Source organism: Calonectris borealis, chromosome 1, assembly GCF_964195595.1.
Source record: "Calonectris borealis chromosome 1, bCalBor7.hap1.2, whole genome shotgun sequence".
NCBI classification, from domain to species: Eukaryota; Metazoa; Chordata; class Aves; order Procellariiformes; family Procellariidae; genus Calonectris; species Calonectris borealis.
The window spans coordinates 200,441,739-200,466,239 of NC_134312.1; the positions used below are offsets into that span (position 1 = coordinate 200,441,739).

General features: G+C 39.9%; 2 protein-coding genes across 4 annotated transcripts in view; one reads left to right on the top strand and one right to left on the bottom strand.

Moving 5' to 3' along the window:
* ZDHHC20 (zDHHC palmitoyltransferase 20) overlaps positions 1-24,501 on the top strand; it is a 69,062-nt gene that overhangs the window by 37,035 nt on the left and 7,526 nt on the right. Inside the window, exons 8-14 of one of the 2 annotated variants that reach the window (XM_075139931.1) lie at positions 3,950-4,082; positions 5,695-5,821; positions 7,049-7,138; positions 8,279-8,394; positions 20,928-20,992; positions 21,900-22,065; positions 23,706-24,129. In XM_075139931.1, the coding sequence (XP_074996032.1) occupies positions 3,950-4,082; positions 5,695-5,821; positions 7,049-7,138; positions 8,279-8,394; positions 20,928-20,992; positions 21,900-22,065; positions 23,706-24,129 (1,121 nt within the window). Of the gene's footprint in view, positions 1-3,949; positions 4,083-5,694; positions 5,822-7,048; positions 7,139-8,278; positions 8,395-8,805; positions 8,884-11,104; positions 12,778-20,927; positions 20,993-21,899; positions 22,066-23,705; positions 24,130-24,501 lie in introns of those variants that run through there. The other variant, XM_075139932.1, reaches the window with a different exon arrangement.
* On the bottom strand, positions 17,568-19,418 carry MRPL57 (mitochondrial ribosomal protein L57). Of its 2 annotated transcripts, XM_075139937.1 has the most exons (3): positions 19,317-19,375; positions 18,136-18,202; positions 17,568-18,042 (listed from the first exon to the last, which is right to left on the bottom strand). In XM_075139937.1, the coding sequence occupies exon 3, from the start codon at positions 18,035-18,037 to the stop codon at positions 17,723-17,725; it is 315 nt and encodes a 104-aa protein (XP_074996038.1). In that variant the 5' UTR covers positions 18,038-18,042; positions 18,136-18,202; positions 19,317-19,375; the 3' UTR covers positions 17,568-17,722. The 2 variants fall into 2 exon arrangements, with proteins under 2 accessions (XP_074996038.1, XP_074996037.1); XM_075139936.1 differs by lacking the exon at positions 18,136-18,202 and having other exon boundaries at positions 19,317-19,418.

Consider the following 24,501-nt stretch of genomic DNA (forward strand, 5'->3'; position numbering starts at 1 on the left):
GTAATGAGGTTGTGAAGGTGTATGTGCTAACTACACAAATTTTAGCAATCCATTGTTTTGCACTGTTGATAATACTTGCATAAAGACACGATACATATATGCAGATACTTGCAAACATTATGAGGCATGCACACCTACCTAACTCTTCTGTTGAAGAAAGTCTTTGTGTTTCCCACTTGCACATGCAAGTCTTTTACATAGCATGTTTCATGCTCTATGGAGAAGTGCTGAAGAAGGATCTTGATACTGTTCATATAGGGATGGAACAACCACAGTGGCTGTAAATGTTTACCACAGGCTTACACACTGATGCAGATGTTAAAATTTGTTTTCTAGATCAAGGGAAAGCGAATGACTCCTTTTTTTTATACTCATAACTACTTTTCCTATACTCATGACATTTTTATTTCTGCCTAGGAAGTTGTTAAAGATGAGCAGATAAAACCTTAGTTTAACCAAACGTATTTGACACAAACACCAGCACTGGCTGAATGCCCAATCCTTGATGCCTTGTTTACATAGCGCACGGTGGTACTTCCCAGTGTATATTTATCTACGCTCATTCTTGCTGCACTCCCTCCTCCTTGAAACACGTATGTTTTCCAGCTGTTTTCAGTGTCTTTCATTGTCCTCCAAATTATTTTGGCAATCCTGAGTATAGCTAATTCAAGGATGTGATATGTGTTCTGGGTAGATGGCACACGCTTCTGCAAAATTCTGGTTGTATTAACAACAACAACAACAAAAAACCACAACAAAAAAAAACCACCAACAAAAAAGAGCAATTCCAGATCCTTAGTTAGAAGGCATTCCTGTTGCATATACACATAAGGACATACACCAGATCTTTTGAGGTTTTTCTAGATTTAAGCTAGACCTTAGCTACTAAAAGATGAGTAACGAGTCAAGCTCTGACAGCACTGTTCTTGTTGTGAGTTTCGTTTGGGGTTTTTTGTGACCTGATATATGCTTAAATGACTCTATGCTTGTGAAGGAGTTTGTAGGGGACTCTTCAGAATAGTGACTGGCTTCAGTCTATTACATGTGCTAAGCAGCCCAAATTTTATTGTGTGAATTGCTTCCCTTTGTAAGCAATTGCAGCTCTCTCACCTGCGAGTTTCTGCGTTGGTGTTGCTGCTGAACAAAATTATTTTAAATAACTAATGTCTGAAGTTTCACTCTCTTTTCACGTGCTGTGGCATGTGGACTGCTGCTAGAACACAACTGTGAATAAGCCTGTTACACGCGCTCAAAGCCTGCATGCTTCTCTCCAGGAAGGAATTGGCCTTTTTTGAAAGATGCTTCAGTTCTGCAACTGTCACTAAGAATGTACAACCAGTGGCTGAAACTGGGTAGTCAGAAAAGGTAAATGCTCCCTGGGGATCATGCAGATTAATCGTGCATAATTCAAAAAATCCTTCTCCAGGTTATAGAGCTGCTGTTTTAGGAAGATGCAACTGAAATAAACTTAGTTTTCTGGCCCACAGAAAACACAAAGACTAAGCTGCTACTGCTACTGCTCTTTGAGCTTCAAAATCAACCGGCCTGAGAATTCTTTATAGAGAACTATTTTGTTTAAATATGCAATTCCAAGAGAGTCATAGAAATAGAAGTTACAAAAATTAATTAGGAAAGTGGGGAACACTGCAGTGTGCTCTGAGGTAGGAAAAGTCATCGTCGCTTTAACATGAAGCTTAGGAATAAGCAGCAATTGGAGTATGTATTTTGCTAGCCTTGATTTCAAGGGATCACAAAACACCATGTATCCCTACAGCAGTGGGAAGAGGGACTGTAGCACAAATTCTCTAAGCAAAACTGCATTAAAAAAAAAAAAAGCCAGTAAATAAGGAAACTGAACTTAGACGGCAGTTCAGAGAGCTGGACTCTGCTATCGTTTTCTTGCTGGTAGCCAGCATTTTTGAAAATACTGTGTATATCTGCCTGACTCTAGGGTAAATGCCTGGACTCTCACTAGGCTTTCTGCACAGATTAATGTATCTTAAAAGCCATACATCTTCCCTACAACAGGTTCATTAAGTGCTAGCATCTTAGCTGAGACGGCTAATACCACTCTTTAGATATAAAGTTTGGAATTCAAAAGCTAATTTAAACTAAGCTTTCCTGTTTCTTGCTTTATTTTCTTAAGTACTGATTCCATTTCAGATGTTATGGTAAAGATACATCCCACAAACATATCTCAGTATTGAAGGATATTGGGAAGAAGAAAAGCTGTACTGATGTGTTATGGGTTCCTTTTTTAAACAAAGAAAATTGTGCAAAGAATTGCAATTTATTTTTCTATGGTTTTGACTGAAACTACATCTAATGGTAATAGATATGTTCCAAAGTCAGAAAGATTTTGTAATTTATAAACCATTGCTTTATACCTCTGGAGTATTCTGAGCATTTCAGACCTTTATGAATGGTTTCATCATACAGAATATTCACATAAACCTTACTTATGATGGAAACAATTAGCAAAAAAGGCACCTGATGTAGTCATGCTGTTCAACCTGAGGAACCACTTGAAAGTGATCCAGCCACAATCTGAATAGCAATACTTCTATGCTTCGGTAGAAAATTTCATGACTTGGAAGTTAGTAGTGTGCTCTTACGTACTCTCTCCTCCATTCTCTTGGAGAACAGGGGCTAAGGCTGCTGATGGGCGTTGGAACTCGGCACGTCCGAGAGCACGTGTGCACACCAACCATTTCGTTCTTAACAAAGCCTGTGCTGTTTTCAAACACTTCATCTTAACATAATACTAGCATTTAATAAATTGTCTTTGTTTGTGCAAAGCTTTGCCGCAGGAAAGCTGCAGAGAATTGTCCAAAGGTAAAATCCAATATTGCTGTAATTATTTAAATACTGTTCCTACTGTAATTTTTCAGTCATTCATTGTAGCTATTTACACCATCACAGAAAGAAGGAGACTTGTAATCTGTTGCCTATGAATATAGGCAGTGTACAGGGATATAGATATACTTATGTGCACTTGATCTTAATTGAAGTGTGTTTTAGTCTAAAAAAAAAAAAAAACAGCCTTAGATAAGTGGGTATACTGAATGAGCTAATGGAAAAAGTAATGGCAATAATGCTAACTAAACAGCTGAATAAAAATAGCCTCTCTGCTTTCATAGTGCTGTTAAAGGTCAACTACTTAAAAGTACTGTGATTTTGAGGATATAGAACTGGAACAGTATTGTTACAAATCCCATTGGTCTCTTGAAAGTGCAAGCTTAAAAATAGTTGGAGTTGGGGGTGGAATCGGCTATCCAATATGGGTGGGAGGTTATTTTTTATATGGTGGTTGTACTGAAATTGTTGTTTTTCACATAGATCTTCTGGTGAATCACTTCTTCCTGGTCAGACATGGCAAATTTGTTTTGCTAGGTACATGCTGGTTGTTGCCTAAACCTTAGAGATCATCAAAAATTGAAGATCTGTCCCAGGTCTTGTCTAGTTGTTCAGTCTTGGAAACACAATGTGACAGCCATTTCCCTTTTACGTTCCTTACACCAGTTCAGAAGTAGGTTCAGTATTATTACCTTGTCAGGAAAGGGTTTGGACGTTTTTGTTGTATTTTCTTCCCTTCAAAGAAAGTGATTTTTTGGACATGTTTTCCCTGTGTCTCTCTGGCTGTGGCTGGACAGTTAATGTTTTTTAGTATAGGAAATTTTTTTCCTTGCCCCCTACTGTGCATGTAAAAACTAACAGATGAACATACGCACTCATGCTACTAAACTCAGGTGGAAGGGGTACCCATCAGCTTTAAATGCTGTTGTATACCAGTTTAACATGACATGAAAGGAAAGCCAAGGTTGTGCTTTTTTTTCTCTGTGAAAAGTGAGATGAAAGATCTATAGCAGAATGGGTGTGGCAGAAAACAATACTGCATTAGTTGCTAAAAAGTGTTAATGTATTAATCTCTTTCTCTCTTTCTCCTCAGAATGAATTGCCAGATACCCATGCAAAATTCCACGTACTATTCCTTTTCTTTGTGGCAGCCATGTTCTTCATCAGCATACTGTCACTCTTCAGCTACCACTGCTGGCTAGTTGGCAAAAACAGATCAACCATAGGTCAGTTAATTGGAATATGGAGCGGTTCCTTGTTCAGAAAACCAACAAGTCGATGAGAATGTGAGGCCTACAAGATACGCCATCACATCAAAACAGAATTTTTAAATACTGTGCAATAAGAAGCATATTTGGTGAAAGTAATTAAAGGTGAAACATGGGAAGATGAAGCATGTGTAGGGGTCCTCTGCTGGAGCCAAGCATTTGGATTCATGATGAATGTTAATTTCTTTTGTTTGTATTTTTGAGATCTCTGAGGCACTGTGCATTTTTGTTGTGGTTTTATATAGTGTTAAGTATATAACACAATTGCTACTTGCCAGTAACCCTGTTGTTCTAATACTTTGAGTAGCTGGGTGGCCCCGGTCAAGGTGAAGGCTCTACTGTATATGAACATATTACATTTTGAGCTAGATTCAAAAGACTATTCTTAAATCCTGTGAAGTAAAATGGACCTCACTATTAGGAAGTAAAAGCAGTGTGATAAAAATGGAAACACTGATGCACGTTTCCTAAATAATAAGAGATTTCTGTAATTTCTATGCCTAAATGTTTTAAATGGCATTGACCAGCATAAGCAAGTTACGTGCATTAGTTAAAATATCTGAAGTTCTTGCTAAAGCATTTTTGAAAGTCTTTTTTTTTTGGGGGGGGGGGCTGGTGAGTATTTCCACAACTGAGTAAGTCAAAATCTTATACCTTTCAACAGAAGTTACATTTCTATCCTTAAAAATAAGTGGGTTGATTAAAAGTGAAATAACTTTCAATTTGCTGGAATTTTTTGATGGAAGAAAAAGAATTTTTTTGATTGCTTGACAGGAGGGTTGTTTGAGTCCTTTTTCTTTTGACATATCTACAGCTAAGGAATATTCACAGTCTCTTTTTTAGCTTTGAAAAAAATCTTAGCATGTTACTTGCCCAAAAGTCAGTGGTCATAATAGGCAATACAGTCAGTACTTTATTTACTTTCTGGATCATGATTGTAAAAAGACAAGCTGTTGGTATGGGGAGAGGAATGAGTCCTCACGGTTCTTGGCCAAGGGTGTAACCCGACTGACTAGAAAAATGGTGGTGGTTTGCTACAGTTCATGGTGTGTCTGTGTTTCTAATGTAATAGATCTCATGTTTCTCTGATACCACAGAATGCTCTTAATTCAACTTCAGACCTTGGCAGAAGTGGAAAAAACTGTCCTGTATGGGTTTAGGTCCAGTAGTGCTTATGGTAAATTGCTTCTAGAAGAGGAAGTCTTCTGCTCAAAGAAGGCTTCACAGGCCAAAGAGAGAGCTAGCCATCAGTGAATAAGGGATGTGGTATCTTTGGCATGCTGATGGTACTTAGCTCTGTCTCAGACCTTATGTTAAATGTAAAGAGAGAAAGATGACTGTTCTGCTTACTTTCTTACCTTTCATTTCTATTTTTGTCATTAACCCTGTGATTTTTTTTTTATGCTCTCTGATTACTTGAGATGACTCTTTTTTTTTTTCCCCCATAATACACACCAAGATAGTCTCAGCTTGCCCGACACTGTTTTCACAATAGAGAAATTTGAGTCTGTTTATTCGTCTTCCCTGACTTCTTATCATTTTAGAGATACTGCATGTTTTTCTTTTACAGAAACATTCCGTGCACCCACATTTCGAAATGGCCCTGATAAAAATGGCTTTTCTCTTGGATGCAGCAAAAATCTGAGGGAGGTTTTCGGAGATGAAAAGAAGTATTGGCTACTCCCTATTTTTACCAGGTATTCAGTCTGAATGGGAATGAATTGGGGAATAAATTGATTCCATGGCTTTCACCTTGCTTTCCCTTCTCCTAAAAAACAAAGCACGGCTGAAAAGCCAACTTGTAAATCCTGCACAATGAATATTGGTGTAGGGAAAATGTGCAGGAGAAAACTGAGCAAATTCTGCACAGGGTTTTCATTCGGAAACAAGGGCCTCATTGACAAGGGGCTTCTAAATACGGAAGTTTGGAGAGCTTTGAGAATTGTATTTCAAAAATTGTACACCTTTTGGTGGTAGTATTAGTGTCTGATTATAGAACAGAAATCAGCAACTTAGAGAAGATCCAAAGCTTGAACTTCAGCTGCACTGAAAAAACATCAGTTTAAAAACACCCCCTCTTACCCCTGAAAACACTTGACAGATTTCCTTTTGCTGTAGATGACAGTTTGGGTATTGAAAGCCGCCTGAGCAAGTGCATGTAAATAAGCAGCAGTGCAAAAAAAAATTCTGATACGGTGCAAAATACTGGTTTTAAAACTTCAGCTGAGCCGGTGTTGGGGAGTTGCAGACAAGCATCAGAGAAGCTTGATGAAGCAAGACTGACCTGCTGCCTACTCCCACCACTCCCAAAAGCCAGCAGAACAAAGTAGGAGCCGTGTTTCAACACTGCTTTTGGGGGGTTGTGTATCAGTTTAAAATGTTGGTGAACCCATTTGTGAAGCTGAGGTCTGGTAGCAAACAGCAGAGGTAATAACAAGATCTTAAGTTGCCTCAGCTGTTTGCTCAACTACCATGACTTTTCATGTGACCTGATTAAACTTGCTTTAAAAGAAGGCTTAGCTAACCTCAAAATAATGGGCGGAGGGGAAAGCATGGCCACCAGAATATTATTTATGCTACAGCTTCTGTGGTTGTAAATACCAGATAGTCTGACTACGTGTGCACAGTGGTTTGGGGAAAGACTAGGGCTACAGTCTACAGAAACACAGCGATGTTTCTGAAATACAGACTAGTGCTGTGCTCAGCAATCCATACTGAGTGATAGGATGGGAATCATTTGAGCTCCAAGATTTAATTAACTTATCATCTGGCTTAGTGGTAGAACTGCCTTGCTTAAGTCTGGAGTTCAATGCTGCACTCAAGTAATTGATTCAAGCCTGTCGCGTTTGCCTTTTGCATGGACACTTGTTCAGTTCATTTAAGTCAACTACAAACAGCGATTTGCATCTTTGTTTCTGGTTTAGTTTGGGCGACGGGTGTAATTTTCCAACTCGTTTGGTGATTATGGATCCAGAACAACTTACTGTCTCAAGCCAAAATGAACCTGCCAAAAGGTAACTGTAGCATTTAAGATACTGATTTTGTACTGTCCTGTACTTCATCTGGAGAAAAAAATGTTTCAAAATTATTTTTTAATTTTTTATACTTGTCATCTTCAGAGTGAGCTTGTAAGTCTTCTGAGAAGGACACAATAGATCAAGACTAAAAAATGGTGCTGCTTGATGCAGAAAGTCTGTTTCTTGGTTTTGAGCTACAACACAGGATATGGCTCTAAGGAAGCAGTAATACAGAAAGTAGAGAGCTTACTGGCTCTTAACCACAATCAAAAAAGTCCTAGGGAAGACTGAGTAATAGTCCATGGTAAAAAAAGATATTTTTTGGAATGAGAGAAAGGGAAGGTATTATTTGTATTTCACCTCCTCCAGCACGTTTAAACAAGGGATGCTGAGACAGAGTTTGCAAGAGAGGTAGATCACTCTGGCTATTGCTGGTTTTTAGCACTGGAGGGTTTTTAGTTCATTACTTTTTATCCCTCCAAATTTGCATGTTTTGTATCTTCAGTGTATTTTCAGGAAGCCTGCTTTAGATTCAAAGACGCAGGAGTATGTGAAACTTTAGGGGGTGTTTACAGTTGCCATTTTAGAAGTCTTCTGTGTAGTTTGGTGAATTTGTAGCTGAAGGTTGTTGTCAACAGCAGTCACCTGAGTTATCAGGCATTAGGCGGGCTCAATGGCAATACTGAGAAGAAGTTGCTTCCAGTGCAACATACACGAGAGCAGGACCCTTGTGCGAACAGCGGAGTATCCTTTTGCATTAGGAAGATGTTCAGCAGAAGGCCCTAGCATTTACTGATGCGATAAGATGGCATTAGGTTGTTCTTCCAGACAGTACTGGTTAGGTTTTTTTTTTCACTGTGTGGCAGCAGCATTGTTGTCAGTATGCCATTTCTTGTCTATCAATCTGTGCTTTTTTTCCATTAGAACTGTGAGTGGCCTATGTCAGATAAGCGTTTAGACTGCTGACTGGAACAAGCCTGTAGGAGAATAGGCGTTGGGGACCGAGGGCCATTTGTAGTTGGCAGTGTAGGTGTTTTTTGTTTGCTTTGCTCTTAAGTAACTTCACTACTCTACAAATGTCTGAAATAAGCAGCTACTGCTATTACAGAATTTCTGTTGACTTTGCTTACTTTTCAGCTCTGGAGCCAATCAGTCCTTTCCTACTCGACCACTCAGTGAATCACAAAATCGATTGCTAGCCAGTGACAGTCAGTGGGTGGAAAGTGGCCCTGAAGAGGAAAATGTTAAATCAGGTAACCTGAACTGTAACACTTCTGATGATTCTATGGTTTTGTTTGTGGTGGGTTTTTCCTTTTTTTTTTTTTTTTTTTTTTTTTAAGGCCTAAAAGGTCCTTAAGAATTGGTTGGAGTCAAGTAGAGGAAAATTTGTTCCATAAAATCAAGTCAGCATGTTTAGATGTTAAGGCTAACTTGTGTCTCATGCTCTGCTCTGAAAAGAGTTATTACACTAAGGTAGTGGATAGGTAATTCTCACTTTCACACTTCCTATTCTGAGATTTTGGATCTTTTTACGTTTGATTGGGGGAGGAAAATATTTTTCTAAAATAGGCACTATACGATAAATGTGCTTTCTGGTTTGAAGTCTTTGCTATTTGTTGTGCAAATCTGCAAAAACACATAATTGAGATTCTCTCACATTTTAGGTGCAAAAAAGCATATTATAGTTTCATTGGAAAGCTGATCTCAGCTTATTACTAACCATCCATCTCAATGAGAAACAGGTAAGACCAACATAATTGATTGCCATTTCTGTATATGTATGAGTAAACTAAAATAGACATCTTGAAGTCAAAAGTCACTAGCCATGGAATGCAGAGGAGTCCTCTGATGTTGGATGTGTAATAGAAAAGTCTAAACAAAACTCAGAATGGCTGTCCAGAAGACAAGAATGGGAGTAATGCTGCAGTGCAGGAAACATGGGCTGGCTAGATCTGAGATGAGTCAGACTAATCCTGTAATTTAGATTGAAGTGGGTAGTGCTGGATTTGTTACCTGATCAGGAAAAAGAATCTAATCTGCTAAACGGGCAATTTCAAGATGAAGTGCTGTCTTGAGGAAGCGCTGTTCTTAAGGAACAGCTCCTTAACTGTCTTTTTCTTAATTATATGTTGGTGGGCAGTGCTCTGCTCTTACACTTTAAGAAGCTATGTGCACACGAGGAAGGAAGGTCAATAGATAAATATAGGTGTCCACATACTGCGTCACACTTGGAATTGACAGTGATCTTTTATGTAAGAGCTCGGCACACACTTTGCGTTCAGGAAATACAGTGAGTGCTGCTGCATATATGAAAACTTCCCTTGGTGTATTTCCAGTGACTAAATTAGACTTCTTTTATGTTGACTTCATACTGTGGTAAGCTTATAAGCTCCCATTAAATTTTTCTCTGGAAGAGAAACAAATCTTACTTGGACAACTAGCAACCATAGATGCTGAGGGCTGAGTCATTCACCCCCTCCGCCCTTCCCCACCCCCCCTTCTTTTTCTTTTTTCTTCCAAAAAAATGGGAGACAGAACTTGCAAGGAATTCCCATTTTATTTGGAAAGAAAACACAGTATTTGAGTTTTGTGAGCTTAGTAATTTTAGGATCACTTAAATTTTTTTCTTTTTTTTTTAAATAAGCCTTCTGACCTAGAATCATTGTTTTGGGGTGTTTTTTTGTTTGTTTTCAAGGCAAAAAAAATCTGTCTAAAAGGTCTTTGTAGGGGATGGTATAATGCTTTGACTGATGTTGGTCAGACTGCTTAATGTAAACTCGTACAAGACCAAAATTAGACTAGTTAGTGGTACTTCTGAAAAACCTACTCAACCATGAGAATCCACCAATGATGAGTTTTCCCTTTGCAACTTTTCTTAATGCTTTATATAAATGTGCAAATGAATGTCCCAGCAAGGGACTCCTTTCAGCCTGAAGCTATATAAAAACTAATCTGATCTAAACAGGTTACTAAGGCTTTTCTATTCTTCACAGAAAGGAATAGATATCTTCTGAGAGCAGTTCATCCCAGCAGCCTTTGATAGGGTATTATAGAAAGGTCTTAATCTTCCTTTCCACTGACTTAAAGAGGGAGCATAAGTGACTGGCTTAGGCTAGACAATTAGCTGGTAATAGTTTGGGATGGATTTCCTTTCTATCCTCCCTCTCTTCCTAAAGTCAGGCCAAATTTAATACAGGAAGATTGTGTCGCACTTGCCCAAACTGCTGTAGTTTTAAAAGTTTTATAAATAAATAGTGCATAACTGCACCCAACACAAAAGCATTTTGATATGTGTTATCTCAAATAATGGTTAACTCAATAGCACAATGTTTCAGCTGTTCTGAGTTCAGTTGGATTTGATCACAGTTTCTGTAGGCCAAGGTGATTAATTCCAATCCCCCTGCAATTGTAAGCAACTATGCAATAGCTGTGAGATCCAACATCTGTTCCATGCACTTTCATATAGCCTGTAACAGACTGATAGTTGTATTTTTCAATTTTATGCCTATAACACGCAGCAGAAGCAATCAAAGTTATGGCTGACGAGTAAAATTCCCAGATTATTCTAGAGAAAAGAGCATGATTTGCAAAAGAAGGCCAATGCCCCCAGCCTTACCTAGGCAAATATCATTTGTGTTCTCATATCGATCAATTTAATTCAAAATGAATGAGCAATTCTTGCAAGTCGGGGATCCAAGACACTTTAGCCACAGGTCAGTGGTGATGGATTGACATTCTTAGCGCAGATAATCTTCTAAAACATAAGAGGTTTAAAACAGAAACAAAACAAAAAAACCCACACCTCCCAGAAGGCTAATTACGAGTTGAAGTTATCTTAACTGCTGTCCTGAATCAGGAGTTTGTAAATTACATGTTACCTAGCTGCATTCTTGTAATGCACTATGATCTGGTTTTGCAAAGCTAATGGTATAATTCCCCTAATTACCTTTTTTGTTTCACTAGGTTTCTGCAACACATTTTGTGCTTGAATATTACTTAATTTTGTTTGGAAGAAGTTGATCAGTAAAAAAATGGAACATGAACATTTTAGAAAGAGACAAGAAATTCAAGTTTCTGCACAGTACAATGGATTCTTGTAAGCACTATTGCAGAGCAGGGAAGTTAAGACAGATGCCTTAAGATTCTTAATGTGCATTTATGCAACACTGAATTATATACTGCTACCAAAGGGCCAAATCCTGAAGTGCCCTGCTTGGATGCACAAGGTCCAGAGTGGGAACTATGCATTTCTGTTATGCTGCAGTGGTGGGGGTAGATTGCAGAGACTCCTGCTTCCCCACGGGCAAACTTCATACCTTAGGCACTGCAGAAGTCACTTCCATAGCAGGTCTCCAGGGTACAGAAAGAAAGAAAAAAGGAAAAGAAAAAAAAAAACACGGGGGGGCGTGGGGAAGAAAAATCAACGTAGAGCATGGCCAGTGAGTCTGAAGTACGACTATACATAGTTCAAACACCAGGTGATGGGGAAGGGACTGGATGATGTCTTCTCCCCTCTTCCTAGTAACCAGTCTACCCCATGATCATAGCTCTCCAAGTCTTTCGGGACTGAGGATTCCTTCTACTAGCTGTGCTTTGGAGCAAGGCAATGCCAACAACGTAAAAGCCTTTTACTTGGGTGTTGCTTTTTTGCTATAGGATTGAGCCCCCTCATCATTTTAACTTGATTTATTTAACCAAGGACAGAGCTCAAAGACGCAAACTCATTTTTTTAATTGAAAAAACATGGATTATTACTTTCCAACAATTGTCTATCAGCATACAAAGAAAAGCCAATCCAAAAAGGAATGAATAATTGTTACATTTTCTGTTAATGTCTGCAGTGTTCTGTACGAGGCAGTAACAAAATGGTAAAGTACCCTTGAGAAAAACCTTACTGCAGTTATGTGTTGTTAGAAAATGGAACTAGAAGAGTACTGCTTTTTCTGTGGGACTCTTGATGGTTTATAAATACTGTTTTATACCTTTGTTTTATCTTTTTAATAAAGGCACAAGTTTTTATTGGTTCTAAAGTACCATTTAAACAAATATCAAGTACTTATGAGAAAATTAGTGTTGGATCATACATTTGTGTTAACACACTGAAAATTTGTATGCTTTAGTCTGCCACTTTCAAGTCCGGTTTAAGTGATGCTGGAATTGCTAAAGATTGAATGCTTTGTGCAGTGATGTACCTGTTCACAAAAGGCAAAATGTGTTTCCTGTGCGAGGAATAAAGTCTATCCTAAGCTCAAGACCTACAGCAAACCAACGTGGGGGTTTTTCCCCCTCACTCCTCTGTAGAGAAGACTGCTAACTCATCTTTGGGTGGTATTGGAATTTTGCACCTGGAAAAAGTGACAAATACTATTTTCCCATCTGTAACTTTTCTGATGTTCAGCTGATGCTGATTACAAATAGACGTGAGCCCTTTTGCTACAGACGAAGGTAGTAGCCGAGTTGATGATCTGGACCAAAAGAACCTGTTTGTTTTCTCTCCCAGAGTGATTGCTGCTTAAGTCAAATATGTTTATGATGGAGATACTAAGGTATCAAATATACTGTGAGGTTTAAAACAAGTACTTTTTGTCTTTGGAAAGAATAAATTTTTCTTAAATATTAATCTTCTAGAACAAGAACACTTTGAGAACCTATGAATGTGATTTGGTCACTGTTGGATGTTCTTGAGACAGAAGTAATGGTCCAAACTTGCATGTTTTATAAAAGTTGTAGAATGTTTCTTCAAACTTTGTACAAGAAATTTTGCATTTCCTAATTTCAAAACTTAAAAAAACATTTGCTACACATTAATCTGAAAGGTTTAGCTTTTTCTTCTCAAATGTCAAGGGAGAAGTGCTCATCAGAGTATAAGCTCTCAGCAGTACTGCACCAGCAAAATTTCTTGCAGAGACAGAAAGACTGCAAGTTCAAATGGCTTGTTCTGGATACGAAAATTTGCAAAACACTGGTGGAACTGTAATGGAGGGCCCAGGGTATCAGCTGGCATTTACTGCATCAGTGTATTACAGCTGAGATAACGCATACATGCACAGTCATCGACTAGCAGAACTATAAGCAAAATCAATGTCTCTAATATGGTAAATATCACTGATCCAGCCATATGGTCTCTGCCCTCCCCTACCACCCCCAAAGTGCTTGATATACCCCCATATGAATGTATGTATACTCTAGGCTAACATCAGTATAACTTGTTTGATTTCTTAAGTCAGAACAGTTAATCTACAGGAAAAACTCCAAGTAAACAGACTGGGCTAACTCCATATGTGTTCTCTATCAAGTGCTGTTCTTCTGAAACCAGTTCTTTGTATATCTAACGCACATTTTTGTGGCTTTTCACAAAGAGCTGATGTTTCTGACATCTTTATGCAGATCACGGGTACATTTTGTCCCAGATTTTTCTCATGTTTCAGATGAGAAAAGGAGGAGAGCAGTGTGCTTAGGATACTCTTGAGGCCACTCTTGGTGTAAAAGCAGGCGTTACTGAAAAGTCACTTTGACAAATACAAAATGTAGTAAAATGATTCAAGTATGATTCTTCCAAATTCACCACCCCCAACCCACCCCCTCCCCTTTTTTTTCCCCTGAGGAACTGGTTACTAAGAGAAACCCCAGACTGATATAAAGGAATTAAGTTCTCTAAGGGAGTTGTATTGATGAACTCTAAGGGCTCATCAGTGAGTGGGATGGGGGGGTCAGGTTTTCCTGGCAGGCCCTGGCTGCGGAGGAGGCATCACATCTAAGGCGGCAGGACGATGTCTTCTGTTGTGTCTTTCAGAGTTCTGTCCTGACGGCTCCCTAGCCATAAGCAAGGGCACTCTGTGCTGTATCGAAGAGTAGGATAGGTAAAACGAGGGAACAAGCCAGGAATTAAAAAGTTGGTGAGGACAAACAGCTGTTTGGCTGTTGAGTTGCAAGCAGACTTGGGTATCGCTGCCAGCAGAGGCAGGGGGGCTGTCAGGGTGCTCCAGGAAATAGGCCCTTTTGGCCCATGCACTGAAGAGCTGAAAACTTCCAGCGAATGCAGCGAGAAAAGCAGCCCTACCTGTTCAGGAGGTCAGAAGGGAGATGGATCCTGAGAAAACAACTGTTTAGGGTGCTGGGTCATGTTGTACGTGCTGGTTTTGTGCTTTAACCCACTCTGTATCAGTAAGTCTTGAAAATACCTAGTCACTAAAAATAACAGCCCTTAAGCTCTTAGATACATCAAAATAATTACTATTGCAAGCCATAAGTAGTATTGTAGTTACTGTAGGATAGTTGACATTGGCTAGAACTAGAAACCATGCTTTCGTATTTCTTACTGCTTTTTTCTTTTAAAAAAATCCACATGCACCAAGAGTCATGCACACAAAATGACATTAAAGTCCCAGTGTGAGGACAGAAGCCTGACGTAGGGCAAGATTTCAGTGTGATTTCTCCTTGAGATTTCTGAAATGTCTTGAGATGATAAACCTGCCCCTGTGGAGGTGAGGCAAGGACATCCATAAATAGAAAAGAATACTTAAAACTACACAGCTAATACTATTTTTTTCTTGCGACGATTTATTCGCAGACTGTACAACACACACATCATTGCTGCTCCTACCAAAGGCGTATTATGGGAAGAGGGCAGGAAGAGGTGAGGGTTTCTATTGTGACTGATTTCCTGCAGTATTATCCTGAGATTGCAGTGTCACAAGGTCATGCCTTATAAGCCTTTGATTGAAAACTTCCACTTTCATTATTCAGAGGGTTATTTTAGAGGGAGTTTCTTTTTCGTGATTTGAGCAGAAATTATGGTAACATTTATGTTAAAGCTGGCCCTTGAGTGTGGAATTCGTAGGTACCAAGCTACTTTTGGTATGCTGTTCTTAGAAACTGGTCCTGTTCTCCAGAGTGCTAAATGCCTACAGTTTTCAGGTACTGTTTCTTCCCTCGTTTGATCTTCTGTAGCTCTTCTGTACTGTAAATAATCTTTGGGGGTTTGGAGGGTTTGGTTAAGTTCAATAGCGTGCAATATCCACTCAAAGAACTTCTTGATCTATCTGAAGTATGGTCTGGTTTTAGCTCACCAGAGCCCAAAGAGGAGGGAAAAAAAAATCAGCGTCTGTGGCGGCATTAGTGTCTGGCAGATTTACCAAGAAATGCATTGACTCTGACATAAATTAACCAGATCTGCCTAGATCTGGAGCACTGACTGACCATATTTATTAAAAAAAAAAAAAAAAACCAAAAAACCCACCAACTTTGAGCTTCATAGTATATGTGCTCTGAGGACACCATCTAAAATTGGAGGATTCAGGTATACATTTACAGAGGCTCCAATTAGCGGCTACTTTAATCGTAAGAGCAGATCAAGAACACATCTTTTACGGTACCTAAAAAATGGCTAGGAATGCAACATCAGAGGCTCTTCTATCCCTGAATGGCACCAAAGAGAGCAGCTGCATATAAAGTGATTTGTTATAATACTGAACACATTTACTACACTCATTTTTATCAATTTATTTTGTATATATAGACAGCTTTTTGTATGCCTTTTTCTTAATTACGTAACTGTCATGAAATGTAATGAAGCTGCAAGTTGTAGTTAGTTTTAATGCTGATTAAAAGTGGTGTTTGGCTGTTTGTTTTCTGCAGCAATTACTTGAATCTTTGTTCCATTAGGTAGTAAAGTCTGATGTTTACAGGATTGCTTGCTTTGTCTTTCGGGGGTTTCCCCATTTTTCTTCCCATCCCCTGCCCCAAGAAACAGAGAGCACACGCTCAGCAGTCAAGCAGATGTGTTGGGGATGAAGTATCGAGATCACCTTTATTGACACCAAAGCATTAATGGTGACATGCAGATGCCCTTCCGTTCACATTGCTTAGCTCTTCCTCTCTAATTTCCCCTGTCCCTTAACCTGTTGCTATCAGCTGTATTGTGAGAAACTTAAATCTTTCTGAACAACAATTTACAATCATAAAAATATCACAGGAGGCAGTATTCCTGCTGTTAAGTCTGCCGCCTCTCCCTGTCCCCTTTCTAACTTAGATGAATTAAACATCCCTGGGTTCTCTCTGCAATTATTTTTGTATTTGCCAGCAAGGGTCATCAACATTTGCACTAATCACAATGTCCCAGCTGTTCTACTTCCACAGAGTTATTTTTAATTGTGCTGCCTAAACTTGTAATGAGCTGTATTTAAGTTTGAGGTGAAGTGTAAAAGATGTATGTAATAATGACACATTTATTGTATTTTTTTGTATGTTACAGATAGGACTAGTCCTATGCACAGAGAAAACGTTGCCATTTATAATACTTGAAGTAACTTTTTAAAATGGGCTTTTATAAATGAATTAAATACAAAATCATGTTACTTTGCCTGGAAGTTCCTTCATGTTTTAATTGTGTTTTGCAATTTCCCCATATCTATACTTTTCCATAAATGTTATCTTAAGCCATTTGTAACCATTGAAAGTGCATTCAAGATTTTGTACATTAGTGTTCAGACCTGTTCATACTTCTCTGAAGTATAGTTCATGTTTAAGTAAAAAAGTTGTACCATTTTAGGCCTCTTTTCCAAAGTGATAAAATATGAATGGATTTGACACTTGAATTCATCAGTGAATGCAACATCAACTTAATAAAAGTATGTGAAAGAATCTGAAAATTGCTTAGCTGTAGCATATGTGTATTAGATCAGTCAGGAAAAACTGCCTACCTGGGCAACATTTTGTAACTATTCCCACAGTTTTTACACTCCAGCTGCAACAAACCTAAGATTACACTCACTCTTGACACACCTTCCACGTCACTTGGTCTTGAGGAGAAATAAAAAAACTCTGACTTGTGGCTGACTATATTCCTTCAGGACACTAAACATGACTGAGAAATCAGATTGCCACTCAAAACGGGAATCAGCTGTGTTCCTTTTAGATCAGAAATAATCTCTGTAAGGAGGGCAGTAACACCCAAGTCGACACTGATATGACAATCACACTGGCATTTAAATTCAACAATTCTTTCCAGAAAGTTTAAAAAAACTGGAACATTTTACAATCTTCCACAAGTTCCAGCCTCATACATCTAACTGTAATTCTAGTTCACCTTGATCCTTGCATGCCTGATGAAGTGAGCACTATGTAAGTAGCGTCAGTTGTGTCTCAAGTATGGATGCATACAGAAGTATCCCTTCAGAGGGGAGAGTGACCAGCAAGAGCCACCTGGCCGGTACCAGCAGATAGTCCCTTTCAACAGAGCAGGTGTGTTCTCCTAGCTTTCAAAAGGAAATTCGTGAAGCTATAAATCTTGTTCGAATCATCATCATCGCACTTGGTAACTCACGCTGTATTATGCAAAACCCCTGAAGAACAGAAGGCAGGAAGATGGTAGAGCGCCACAGAACTGTCTTTTTCTAACGAGACAATAATAAGAAAACATACACAGTTCTGTAGGACTCTTTTAATGTAAGGTTTTGTACACCGTAACAAGGTCTTATTTGTCATCTACCCTTATTATACTGAATTACAAAACTACCATAATAGGCACAACAGCAGATCCCATGGTAGTGCATAACACATGCCAAATATAAATACGCCTATTTAAGATGTCCACTTTTTCGACACATTTAAGTGGTTTAAATGATCGCTGATATATCTATGCTCAGGAAACTTGGCTGCTCTTATCAGGCTTTTGAAAGCTTCCCATTTTGCACGTCTTGCTTCTGTGTTATGTTTGTACTCCTGTTCCCGTGTCAGGTAAGGTCGACTCAGCCAATATTCATTCTCTGCTTCAATTTCCAACCTTCGGATCATTGCTTGCTTCATTGAAAGGGTAACCACTCTTGGTCGCCTGTATTTTCCAATCCATTGTTTTCCAGGAATTCTCTTTCGGAGTAATACTGTTGTTAAAAACATTATGCCTGAAAATATAGACAAAAATATAAAATACTCATTACATTAGGGACAAAATTTTAAAAATTAACAAGAAAAATGAAAAATCTGCAAATACTTGCTCCACTGCCTTTTAGCTGGCTGTTTTGAAGTTCAGAACCTGATACTCACAACCAACCATTACGTACACTAGACAGTACAATGACAAGACACATTGGAAACTTAAGACCAGAAAAGGGAAACGGAAATCTTTATTTAGCTAAAGAGTTTACTCAGTTATCCTTAAATTGAGATTAAAGCATGTCCTCCCTAAATTACTTATGAAAAATCCAGTCCCAGATACTATTAACCAAAGGATTCACTTCATTCATTCCTTCTTTAAATAGATAACTGCGTTGTCAAAACAGGGAGTTATGTCCAGGTCTACCTTCTAGATGCAGATCTGGCCTTTCCTCACTATTAAGTGTTGAACTACAGCCTCTCCATAAACTTATTAGTATACAATTACCTAGTCTTGTACTATGGGAAATCTGGTTTGTAGATAAAAACAATATCCTATACTAGACCAACTAGCATATGTAGAAAGCACGAATACGGTTTCTGACACAACACACAGGCGTTACAAAGAGGCAAGAAAGGCCAAGCTACGTTTAGATTTGACACAGATGCTCTTCATTAACCTGTTTATTAGGCCTAAACACGCCTAACTCTTAGGTCTCTCATTTACACAGTATTTTCAGCAACTAATAAGTCACCCAGGCACTTTAACATAGCATAAACCAGCACTACTGCTGAGAAAAGCCACCCCCCCTATATCCCATTCCCATGGTGGAACTGCATGCTGATGTTCCACTCTCTGATCCAGTTTAGAGACGAAGCTGTGGGGCTTCACAGGGGCATTGCTGCCTCCGTGTCTGGTTCCCCTCCCGGCAGGGGAAGGCAGAGCAGCGCCGCCTGCTCCCCCTCAAGCCTGCGCCCGCTGCAGCCTCGATCGGGAGCGAAGCCGACGCGCGACGCGGCACAGCTGCCCACCGGGGCTCTGCACTGCCACAGGAGCCACCTGGGCCGCTCGGCACTCGCCAGCTCCAGGCGGGCTTTGGTGCGCGCGGCGGAGCGCTGCTGCCTGGGGAGAAGGATCCCCTGCCCGTTCCCCACTAGGGTTATCCCGCAGGGCCAGACCGAGCAAGACCGGGGCCAACCCGCCAAGAGACACCCCGCGCTCGGGGTGAAGAAGCACTATGAGAGGCCAAGCAGCGCTCCGAGCCCTGTCATTAACGGGCCCCTCCCCTCCGTCCTCACTCACCGACTGCGGTAACGGCTCCAGCTCCACGGCGGGAAGCAAGATGGCTGCGGGAGGCGGTGGGCGGCCCGTCTCGCGAGAGTTCGCGAGAGTTCGCGAGAGCTCGCGGCGGGAGGGCGGGGCCTGGCGGCGCCAATGGGGCGCGCGCTGCTACCGGTTCGAAACTAGCGGCGGGCGGTAACCGTCCTCCTCTCCTCTCCTCTCCTCTCCTCTCCTCTCCTCTCCTCTCCTCACGGTCGCTCCGAGCCTACAGCGGCAGCCCGGGGCAGCCGTTAATGGCCGTTCGCGTGGTCTGGGGCTAGTCGGGGGGAGCGGGGCTCGGGCGGCCCTCACCGGGTGGTGCTGGCGCTGTCCCTCTGTCCTTCCTCGCGGGCGATGGACGTGTCGAGGGTCTTCTTCGGTAAGCTGCGCGCCCTAGCCCTCACGCTGGAGAAGGAGGTGAGGCAGCTCGAGCGGGCCCTACGCAGAGAAGACACGGGTAAGCGCAGGCTTCGCCTCGTCTCCTTCCTGGGGCGGCCGAGTCCGCCGGCGTCGGGGCCTCCTGCTCCTAGGGCCGCAGCCCTGCTCCGGGGCTCCTGCTGGCGTGTCCGTCCCACCCCCAGGCAGCAAGACCCCGAGTCCGGAAGGCGATCTGGAGGGTTGCTCCCGATGACTCCTGATGATGGGCGTCATACCTGGGCGCTGGAGCTGATGGCTCTGCTGGGATAGCCTGGGGGCTGTCGTTCCTCGGGAGTCCTTGATTTGGGTTCCCGCCTGCCGTTGTGCCCCGAAATCCTTCTAGGCATGCAGAGATGGACCTTTGGTGGGCTGATGGCTCCGGGGATAGGCCTGGGAGTAGCTCGGCAGGGTATTATTTGGGCTTCCCCTCTTATCATTGTCTCTCTGAGCAACTTTGTGGGTGTGTAGGTGAGCTTTTATCACGTGGAAAAACGGGACGAACGCGGAATCACGTTCTTGCTTTTACTTTTTTCATGGATTGAGACAGCAAAACGCATTTGCAGGGCTTGTTCTCTCTCTGCACAGATAGCTCAAGCTTCTAATTAGATTTATTGCTGTGCTATGTCTTGTCACATAGCAAGTGTCCTCTTTTACACTATTTGCATTAACCTTGATTTCCAGTGAAAGAAGTAATGACTGCTGCATGTGTAAGTGAACAATACTAACATCTGCCCACGTGCAAATAAGGCAGAAGAATTCAGCTTTTTGTTGATGTATGTTTTTCAGTGGTGTATATATCACTTTTTTTCCAATTTTTATTATTATTTCAAGTTCTTTAAGGATAAAGATTTAGCATAAATAATCCTTGATAGCCCAGGGACCTACGTATTGTACCAACATCTGCTATACGTTAATTTTTACAGTATTAGCTGCAACAGTAAAATGAAAGCCTGTGCAGTTTCTCTGTGTAGTTTAACATACTGTGTAAATTGCAGTCTCATGCTGTGCAAGGTACCCGATGTGAACTAGTTTCTCTCTGGTTTTCTTTATCTTGACTCTCTAACATATGACTCCAACATAGGAGATTACGTTCTGATGTAGAATGTCCTTGCATGCTAAAATACTAATACCTCTTTTTTCTTTCCAAACTCTTTCACGTGAACATGCATATCAAAGACTATGAGGATGAATCTTCAGTAAGAGTCTTACATGACCTCCATTGTGAAATCAGGACTCTGAAGGTAACATCTTAACTCACTTCTTTCTTGAAAAATTTGGGGGGGAGGAGGGAGCGGGTGTTCCATAAACTTATGGTTCTATTTTGATCATTAAGCCACAATACGATTTTGTTAGTCAGCAGTTCTGACCCTTATTTTTATTCATTTACCTCTAAGTCCTCATAATGGCTGTGGATGTCAGAGTAGTGCCCAAAAACTTGTGCATGACTTAAAGCAGATTTAGCAGTGTTTCTTAGTTTGCAGTCACTGTTGTTGCTCGGATCACCAGGGGACAAAGGTAACAGGGAAGTTGTAGCTGTGCCAAGGCATAGGTATAGGGGAGAAGGATTCAGGAGCAGCAGCTCCGTACAGAAGAGGTATGCTTGTTTGTGTTCAATGACTAGCGCTTAGAATAAAGAAAATCTTCACAGAAGTTTCAGTACCTTCAGACATTCAGTTAAACTTGTGAAGAATGTTCTTTATTTCTTTAATAGAAGTAGGAAAAATGGGCTATAGAAATGAGCAAGTGTAGAAATAATTGAGAGGTAAGCTAGTATATAAACTTGAGGTTTACCATCTGCTCTGCACTAATTCTTTGTATAGGAGGAGTAAGAGTCCAAACTAATTGCTGTTATGTCATATTTTTATGGAGTAATAGCATATATTTTTGTTTGAGGGGTTACCAGTAAGTAGTTCTCATACTGTGAACTGTCATCTTAGTTTAACTTTTTTAAGTTTTCGTACACTTTCGTATATTCCTGATATATTTTAACCTAGTTTTCAGGTATAGATAAGACCTAAATTTGCTGCTTATCTCATCTGAATTGAAGTTCAATACTTATTCCCAAAACACTTCATGTGTAAACAACTACCGTGTGGTGATCTGAAAACCAATATTTGTACGTTTCCCTCTCTCCCTCCACCCCCAAAGGAAAATGTTAATGCTGGTCTAGGTAAGAGTTCCTCTGAAAAACAAACAATTCATGACTTTATGAAGGCAATTGAAATATTGATGCAAAGAAATGCAGCAGATCTTGGAAAAATAAGAGAGCTGTTCCAGAAATATGGCTACAAACCACATGCCGAAGACTCTACAGGTAATATTTCTTGGCAATACAGTATGTGAAGACAAATGTAATTTTCTAAAATGTTTCTCTCTTTAGCTATGTGTATATTTCTATTAATTAAGAGATCAAGTACATCTATGTTATTTGCTTTATAATAATATCCAGAGGGTAAAAAATTCTGTTGTGACTGGTGCCATAAGAATAAACCAAAATACAAAAACTTAGAGTTAGATCTCCTGGCATGCTTTTAAGTTAGTGTGTGGTTTTTTTTTTTCTCCTGTAATAGTTATATTCAGAAAACATGTTAGCAAACGTGTTTTCATAAGCTAGAGAATTATGCTGCTTCAGCTTCTCATGCATGGGGAGCTATTGTAGGTGTATCTAAATTAGTTCGTATTCATATGTGAAAATTCCATTAACTGAAATCACCGTAATAATAACGTGCTCCTTAGCACAAATGGGACAAGAGAAGCACGTACGGGGATTAGGTGACTCGTGGCAATCTATGAAGCAGTAGTAGCTTGATCATTGCAGGGGGTGCAGATCCTTAACCAGTCAGAAAGTGCACACGCACTTGTGTGAAAAATCCAGATATGCCAAATGAGTTTAAAATACTACAACTGTCAGTACTACACATACCCCTCTCGGTATCAAGGGCCCAATCAATCTTCAAGACGCCTTTGGCAGGGCCTTAACCTTCCCCGAGCGTTATCCAGTCATTACACAAAACAAAGCTGTGATCGTGGACCATATTCACCTCCAAGTAAAGCTACTACAACTGTTTTATAAAGATATGGCAGAAGGCTCTGATTTTATAGTACTTTCCTTCCTGTCCTCTCTTTGCCTTTAAAGAAGACTCCAAACAGAGCTTTTTTTTAAGATGTATTTTTAAGCTAAGTGTATCTGAATATGTAATACCAATACACATAAAAAGGTAATGCCTCTGCCATATTATTTTAAATAGCTTCCCCTCCCACCCCACCCCCCCGCTTCTTGCATCATGCAGGAATTCACAAATATTTTGGTATGTTTCAGTTTATCTAATTACAGAAACGTACAAATTACACGTTTGCTTATTTCTGCAGTGGACTCTTCTTGTTATCTAAAAAGCTACCCTCTTTCATGAGTTTTTAGTTCATAACCTTTCATAACCTTTCTTCAATACTGGTTTTCTGAAGAATGACCATTTTAGTATTGTGTGCAACCTTTGCTCTTTCCCCAAAAACATTTTCAGTTCTATACAAATTTTGTTTTCATTGTCATTTATGTGGTACATCTTTAATGAATTTCCACTCTTGCACTGAAATGAAAACAAATATATTTAAGATTAGCACTTCCTGTCTGCTCCATGCAGGGAGGTGAATTCTATAAAAATACAGTTGTGTAAAAATCTTTCACTTTCATTTTTCCTAGAAATAATATTTACTAATTGAGTGAAATTCAGTAAATGTGTGACCTATATTATAAATACAGCTTAGGCTGATATAAGCTTTTGATATCTGTTGTAGCTTCAGGTTCAGTGCTTTAAAATGAAAGAAGGAATCTAGTTTTTACAATAATAAATAAAAAATTTTTGATTGGAGGAGGGGAAGTCCAATTTATTTTATAAATTCTTAAAACAAAAACTTCTGACATAATTTTTTTTTTTAATTATTACTTTTCTCAAACAGAAGAGGAGGAAGAAATTAACAGTGATTTGACGGTGTCTGTCCAGAATAAATCTGGTGAAGAAAAAGCAGATGATGCACCTCATCTTCCTGCTTGTACTGAGAAGCCACTGGTGCCCAAAGACCCACTGCGTAGCCCCCAGCTTTCTGATTTTGGTCTTTCACAATATGCTTTCTCCAGGCCTTGGAGTGCAGTGAAAGGACAACATGCAACAAATGCATATCAAGAAAATCCAAAGAACAGGACGCCACTAAAAACACAGACCCCCTGTATTTTGCCTAAAACACCAAAATGTATGCTAAGGATGGACGATTATGAGTGCATAACACCAAAACTTGAACACTTTGGCATTAGTGAACATACCATGTGTATGAATGAAGATTATACAATGTCACTTATTCATAAAACTGCTCAGACAAGCAAGAAGTGAGTAAATTACTTAAGTTCAGATTGTTTCTCTACTGAATTTTCTGTAGTTTCTTCTTGCTGTACTAATTTCTTGCTGCTATTGCCCTTCTCTTTTTCTTCAAGCAGGTGATATGTTATTATCTACCAGCTGGTTAGTCCTGTGTCTTTATTCAACTCTCTACGTGTCTTTTCACGTACCCTTTGCAGTGCCATACACTACCACGAAACGCATCTCTGATATACTCCTTCCCTTGACTGCACCATAAGGATCTTGCATACACAATCTATTTGCAAAGGGAAAATGCACAGTACATCTGTGATCATCTTTTGCTTCCCTTAACCTTGAATTTGGTTTTGAGGACATGTTGTCTGCAGTAGGTATTACATAGC

Bases quoted from the DNA above. Each gene is read 5' to 3' on its own strand.
- MRPL57 (XM_075139936.1), bottom strand. From the start codon at position 18,037: ATGTTTTTAACAACAGTATTACTCCGAAAGAGAATTCCTGGAAAACAA.